The sequence below is a fragment of the Limulus polyphemus genome, unplaced genomic scaffold, assembly GCF_000517525.1.
Source record: "Limulus polyphemus unplaced genomic scaffold, Limulus_polyphemus-2.1.2 Scaffold2284, whole genome shotgun sequence".
NCBI lineage: Eukaryota > Metazoa > Arthropoda > Merostomata > Xiphosura > Limulidae > Limulus > Limulus polyphemus.
Genome location: NW_013667894.1, coordinates 115,616 through 123,299, shown reverse-complemented (window position 1 = coordinate 123,299; position 7,684 = coordinate 115,616). Strand labels below are relative to the sequence as shown.

General features: G+C 32.8%; 1 protein-coding gene across 1 annotated transcript in view; it reads left to right on the top strand.

Annotated features, from left to right (window-relative positions):
• Positions 1-7,684, top strand: part of LOC106466514 (bromodomain-containing protein 7-like) — a 120,278-nt gene that overhangs the window by 64,396 nt on the left and 48,198 nt on the right. The window contains exon 10 of the mRNA XM_013926805.2: positions 3,988-4,123. Within this exon, the coding sequence (XP_013782259.1) occupies positions 3,988-4,123 (136 nt within the window). The remainder of the gene's footprint in view (positions 1-3,987; positions 4,124-7,684) is intronic.

The window sequence follows — 7,684 nt, the reverse complement described above, 5'->3', positions numbered from 1 at the left end:
CATCTCACATCTATATCACTCTTCACTGGCTACAGCCTACAATGTCTCACATCTATATTTACTCTTCACTGCCTGCACACATTTGTGGGAAGGTCAGAGAAAAATAAATGGTCCTATCATTGAGGTTAGTTAGTAAGAAAAAAACCTCCTGAAGTTGGCATCCCAGCCACCATTGTGGTAGTTACAGCAGCCCAAATTAATAAGATAATATTAGTAGTACAACAGACAAATTACACTAGAATAATATCCCTATCAAATTATCTGAACTAGTATAACACACACATCCTCAACTCGTAAAATCTGCTGTAACTACAAATTTTCAAGTGGTCTTCTACCTTTTATAAGAGAACCAAGATGTTTTTTGTTTGAATGACCTTATTAAAGAAATTTAAAGATTATCAGAAATCTTAAGCATAATATATTTAATTCTTATTTCTTTATACTTATGTAGTATAATTTTATATTTGTTACAAAATATTTTAATGAAAATATTTAATGTTCGGTTTTCAAATACATTATATGTTAATTTTTGTGTCAAAATTTCAATATTAGCAATCAAATATTGTAACTTGTTACAAATTCTACAGAATCTAAGTATTTGTCAACTTATAATGCTTATAATAGAATATGATACATTACTGTTAGGAGAGGATAGGCTGTAAATTTGAAAAAAAAAAAAAATCTTTTATCAAAAATATCTAAATTAATATTATTATCCCTTTTGTGACACCTACCCCTTTAAACACTTTTCAGCAGAAGTCATGGGGCTACATTCAAAATTTAACCAAACAACCTTACTCTCAGTGTATGTAAATGAAATCAACATTATAATGTATGTTATGATTAGATGGTTTGTGTTATCCAAGTTTTATTTCCCTTATTTCAAAAGAAACCTTTAAAAAAATACTTTAACACTCTCTAGATGGGTCATTGGTCAAAGGCCATGTTATCACATTTGTTGACTCGCATTCAAAATTTTATTGAACTACTGTTTCATTAATTTATGTCAATAAGTTTGGTATCAAACTGTAAATATAATTCCAATTTTAGTATTATACCTTACTCAATTTCTTAATTTAAAAGCAAATAATAAAAATACAGCTAAACATTGATTTTTGTGTATCATGTGGTATGTTGAATGCAGCACTGGTTTAAATTAGATGTTTGTCAAAATACTAATTCAATGGTTTTGTATGAATTAGGAACTCAAATTACTGATGTTGACAAGCTAGAATATAAAATAAGAACCGCGTATCTTTTTTATTTGCTGAGATATCACTCATGTACTGAATAAATCACAGTGGCTCCACTCACCTCTTTCCATTTTATATACACTTACTTCAATATATGACGTGAATAACTAATTGAAAGCTCAGAATGTTCCCCTAGTGGCTTTCTCATCGATTTTAATGTGTTAAGACGCCATCTTGTTCTTTCAAACCAAGATTTCGAGGAGGTAGGTTGTGTCTTTAGTCTGCTCGAAATTTCATATTTTTTTAGACCCAAATACAGCTTAGTTACTAAGCTTGATATATTATAGTAGAATTCTATGATATCAATATAATAATTTAAGATTCTTTGGTTATTCAACTGTATATATAAAACCTAAAAAATATTTTTTCATATTCTCCACATGTGAAATTTTAAAAGGCTTAGCAACCTACTTTAAGCAGCAACCAAGTACAAAGGTTGTAACTATAAGAGATAATTGTTTGCTTTTCTTCTTTATTTACTGTTCTATGTTTAAGAAAAATAAGTTTAAGAACTTAGTTCTAAATAACAATAATCTATATACATATATAGTGCATAACAATGGAAATGTGATTGTATTTTACAAAATACTAGTCTACTAAAACACAGCCAAAACAGGTCACTTTTTAAAGACTAAAGGTCAATTTTATATTAATGGATATGTTAACATGAGATCATGTATGCCACATTATTGTAACTTCTGTATTATTAGCCAAGCATGGCTGAAAGGTCAATGTAATAAAAATGATAAATATATATAAATGTATAATGTTATGAGATTTAAGCTGTTTAGTCTAAACATTTATGTTTTTGTGTTATAATTTGTTGTCATTCTAGAACAAAAGAGGCATAATTTATATCTATTTCCTAATTTTTTATGGTGGTTACAAGATCGGTCAAATCTACCGAACCCATACAGAGATTTGTTAATGAAAATAATAGATAAAATATAAAGTTTTTTCTTAAGAAACATTGGTAACTATCTGGACATTATGAAGATTTATGTGAAATTTAAAAATTTTCTGATGCATAAAAGTATTTTTAATCTTAAAATGAAAATTACTTTGCATGTTAGATAGACAACATGGAAAAAGTGAAAAAAGGCATGAGAAAAACATTGCTTTACAAACCTTAAGACTTAATAAAAAAAAATTAGATATGTTGCATATGAAACCATTGTAATGTTTATTGATAATCTGCTAAATTTTGTTAACATATGCTTGCTAATTTAAAAGTTATAGCATGAAAACTATAAGCACCAAATGGTTACGATGTTGGTCCCAGGGACTGAGCCCATGCTGAAAGAGTTAACTTCAGCTTTGTGTTGTCATGTGACCCATAAACCATCAAAAATATGAACTTTCACACTTCCTCTCTTGACTCTTATAATACCAGTCCTGTGTATGTATGTCTAGACAATTAAGTACGTTAACTTGTCCTAGTTGCACGTAAGTTTGAAAATTATTTCAATGAAAAGAGTAAAACAAGTAATAGGATGAAGAAAAGTATTTTTATACTTTAAATGAAAATCACCCTGCACTCAAACTATTAAGTACAAGTAACTGCAATATATAAATAACATATTTTTAATAGAAAGACTTAATTGAAATAAGTAATTCTTTGTGTGCAAGATACTTATAATCTTTAACAAAACCTTACCAGTTTTTGTGAGGATATGTTAAGAAAGCTTAGAGTTATAGTATATATTGTTTCACAAGTGAAATTACCATATGGCCCCCTGCAAATTGCAGGCACCTATGTCGAAAGAGTTAAGTATTTCAGTTTCTATATACAAAATTTGTAAAGCAATCAATCAAATTTATGGTTGTATATGAAAATTTGTATATGAATAGTACTTATGATTAGATCTTTCTTCAAATATTTTAAGATTACAGGATCTACTTTTAGACTTATAAATTCTATGAAATGAACTGTAATATTAAGAAAAAAGAAAAGACTCAAATTTACATTGAAAAATTTACACTTCTCTAGAAACTTTTAAGAAAATTGTTATAGATATTTATGTAAATATAACTATTTTCCTAAAAATGTGTTTTTTTATTATTTTATTGTTAAATTCTTATTAATTTAAAGACCGATTCTTTGAATATTTTGGACCAATTGGTTATTTTGATATTCCCAAAAGCTGTTAAGTGCCTGCACTAAAGGTAACTAATCCACAATACTTGATATCAAACATTTATATTGTATTTTAAAACTCATTGATCTTATTAATTCAAATACTGGCTTCTAAATTTGATCTCTACCTTTTTGGTATGTTAGTAAAGAATCCAATTTAAAGCTGTTAGCTAATTTAATTTAATTTTCGTTTTATTAATGATAAGGTTTGAACAGAGATCTGACCCCCTAAAATTTTACAGTTCACTGTTCAATAACAAATCTGGTACTATATTTGTATTACACAAATGACTAATTTTCTGTAAGCATATGTTTTCTTATAATTGTCCTTTATTAACTTCCAATAACATATAGTTACATAGGTATTCTGAAGGATAAGTAATGGTAATGAATTCTTTTATACTCTTCTATGGATAAGTGATTTCAAAGAATTAAATTTTCTGTGCATCTCCAAAAAAAAGATATGTCACATTAATTCCATTCCTCAACTGTAACTCTGGAGCAAATGAAAGAACAAAACAAGGCTTCATGCAGTGTTGAACTGCAATCTGTGTGTTGGTAGTCTGAATTGTCTGAATGTCTTTTTCTTCTTTTCAGTCTCTTATTTGAACTATGGAAACTATAGCTCATATGCTCCTCAGTATGACTCAACATTTGCTAATCTAAGTAAAGAAGAATCTGACCTGCTGTACTCTACTTATGGTGATGACCTTGGAGTCCAGTATGCTCATAGGTAAGGTAGAGTTGATGATTTTACAGGTTCATTACAGCTTATTTCTTGTTACATTGATTAATGTGGTTAAGTTTAATTTAGCTGAAGTGTTTTGTATGAATAGGGTGGCCTCAAAATGTGTGCCAAGAAAGTATATATTTTTTGTGTACTTTGTTTGGACTAAGATTGAAATGTTAAAGTAAAACTTGTAGTTTCTCCTACATCTGATAACACAATTAAAAGCATAATTAATATGAATTATTATTGTAAAAAAATTTAGTTAAAATAAAGTGGAACTGTTAATAAAATGTTGTCAATTGGTTTTGTGTTTTAATGACCTTAAATCTATTTCCAAGGCCATTTTCTGTTGTTCTGATATAAAAATGTCGAACATACGCACATTATTTTATACAATGGAAAAGACTTAACATGAAACATAAAAACTGAGATTTCTTTATTTATATTCAATCCAAAGGTTAGATTTTATATACAGATTTATTTTAACTTGTTTTATTTTTATTTATTTATTTATCATTGGTATGTTATTTTGCCCACTGAAGCAGTTGCATAACCCAATAAAAAAAAACACAAATACTGTACAATCAGTAATGATGTATGATCAGATGTCATCATATAACTGTATAGGCCGATGTACATATCAATTCTAAGCATCCTTACATGGATTTTTGTTGTAGAGAAATATTTTTATAGCTTTCAAAAGAAAATAGTTGAACACAATTCCAGTAATAGCAAGAAGAAAAACATTTCCAGAAACTGCAAAAAAATTCTCGCATCTCATAATTATCTGGGAACTATATATATAAAAATGTAGTGTTTTCATTTCAAATTTGCCTTTATCAGACTACTACATCAGAACTTAGAGGTAGAAAAATTAAATTATGAGTAATTGGCAAGTGTTGACATTGCATGGAAGCTATGATACTCCTCTTTTTAGCTGAAAGACATGTTTATTTTTAAACGTGAGGTGCATGGTCATGTGTCAAGATTCTGAAGGAAGTACTGGTGTGTGAGTTTATCCAATAAAATCATAGTTTAGCTTATACTGTTTCTTGAAGCTTAAAGTTAAAAATCCTTTTTTTTTTTGTAATTCTACATAGTTTATTGACACACAAATATAACCAGAAAATTCATTGTGTACTGTTCATTCATCTACGGGCAATACAGAAATGAAAATTAAGACATTTTTCAACTCTTGGTCACTTTCAGTTGAGGCTGTCCGTGATCTGATTCATTGTGAGATGGAGATGTATATTAGGTCCAGAGGGTTCTGAGGATGCTTTGATGACTCACAAGGTGCCTCCTGGTTTGTGAGGTTCTGAAGTTTTTCCCAGTTGCTTTAGAGTCTACTCCTTCCTTGATGGTAGAAAAGTCTGAGGGCAAATACTTAGTTTTTCATCCTTCATCTGATGTTGCTGTTCATGCAGGGAGGTTTACTGCTCAGTTATGTGAAGGGATAGCTATGCATTGTCCCCATAGTTGGTTGGAACAGCATGGTATGGTTTATCACTGCCAGAAGGATGTATCTTTAGATTCCCGAAGACTTGATCCACTTTTGGAACAGATCATAATTTTCTCGGATTCATCTGACCCTCCCTACAGTTGTTAGATATTTATCTTCCCTCCATGGCGCAAGTGCCCATTGTGTGTCCCGACCATCGGATTTGGATTCTCGATCTAATGGTACCCTGAATAGATCTCATCCTTATCCAAGAGGCTTCTAAACTCAAGCAGACCATCGGCAATGACATCGGTGACTACCCTATGCTAGTGTGGTCTGTGGGAGTGTGGTTACAACATTTTCTGGACAACTAGAATTTCTTCAACACAGATTCATGGGTACTCCAGGTTCTGGTATTGGGGTTGGTCATTCAGTTCACATCTTCACCTTCATTATCCTCCAAATTTGTGGTATTTCCACCCGGAACACATTTGCGGAGTGTGGACCTTTATTCCAGGACTATCAGAGGTCAAGGGGGCAGAAGAGAGAGTTGATCCCATTCTTCTGGTATTTTATTCCCATTTATTTGTTTGCCTGAGAAGATGGGAGATTGGCATCTGATCATTGATCTTTCCTATCTCAACCAATTCTTAGATCCTTCCAGTTTCACAATGGAGTCCTTTCTCAACCTATGTTGGCATTTTTTGTCAGGTCTGTGGATGACCAATTTTGATGTTACTGATGCTTATCTCCACATTTCCATAGCAGAGTCATCATGCTGCTATCTATGTTTCGTGCACAAGGGTCAGGTTCTACAATTCAGGGCTCTGCCCTTTGGCCTAGCATCTGCACCATATGTCTTCTGCAGAGTCGTATCAGCTTTTTCTCGTCACCTTCATTCTTTGGGCCCATGCACACACTCTATTATATGGATGACTGGTTACTTCTGGTATCATCTTGTCAGTTGGTGGAATAGCACACCCAAATTATCCTTTCAGAAGCCACCAAGGCTGGCTTTCTTATCAGAGCCAAGAAATCCATTCTCATGCCAACTCAATAAACTGTCCATTTGGGTATCTTCTTCAACACGTATTTAAGTTGGGCTCAGCTGACTCCCTGTTATGGAAGGGGCAGTCAGGCTCTTACTTGCATCTATTTCTCCTACTGAGTGGATGGTTCTCTGTCTTTTTGGGATGTGAAAACTCCAACAAAATTAATTCTCTTGAGACAAGCACACATGTGATTCCTTCATTGGTTACAGTGATACCAACGAATCATGAACTGTGATCCTTTGGATCATCTGGTCACTTTATTCAGGAGCAACATCTTAGATTTTGAGTGGTGGTTGGTTTGGAACAACACTACAATAGATGTTCCTAAACCACCCCCTCGTCCTGAGATTCATCTTTTCACAGATGCCTCATTTCAGGGATGGGGTGCATATATCAATGGTCAGGAATTCCAGGGTCTGTGTACAAATGACGAAGCTTCCTTCCACATCAGTATTTTAGAACTTCTTGCTATCCAACAGGCAATGGCTCAAGGTCTAGCTGTATTGAAGAAAGAAATCATCATGATTAATTCTGGCATTTCCATGATGATATCTTACATTTTCCATCAAGGGGTCTTGCATTCTCAGAACCTTTGTTTTAGAACTTTGGATATTCTCTACTGGGCTCACACCCATCATTATCAGCATCTTAGCTTTCCATGTTCTGGGGGTGATGAATTTAATAGCAGATCATCTGTTTTGGCCCAGTCAAATTCTCCTGACTGAGTGGATGTTACATTGCAAGGTTTTCTGGTGGATTTGCTCTCAGTTTGGGACTTCGATGATAGATGCGTTCTCCACTCTTTGGAATTCTCAACTACAGGCACTTTGGAACCTCATCCTTGGGCTTTGGAGATAGATACATTCAGTCAAGACTAGATGGGATTGCACCTCTATGCCTTCCCCCTAATTACTCTGTTACCCAGAGTTCTGGCTATGGTTCAGTCCACTCCTTGAGTGCCTTTGGTAGCCCCAAATTGTTTCCTCTTCTTGAGTATCTCCAAGAGTACTCACCTCTGCCACTTCCTCTTTGGCCATCTCTGTTGAGGCAATGTCGATCTGACATTCTACA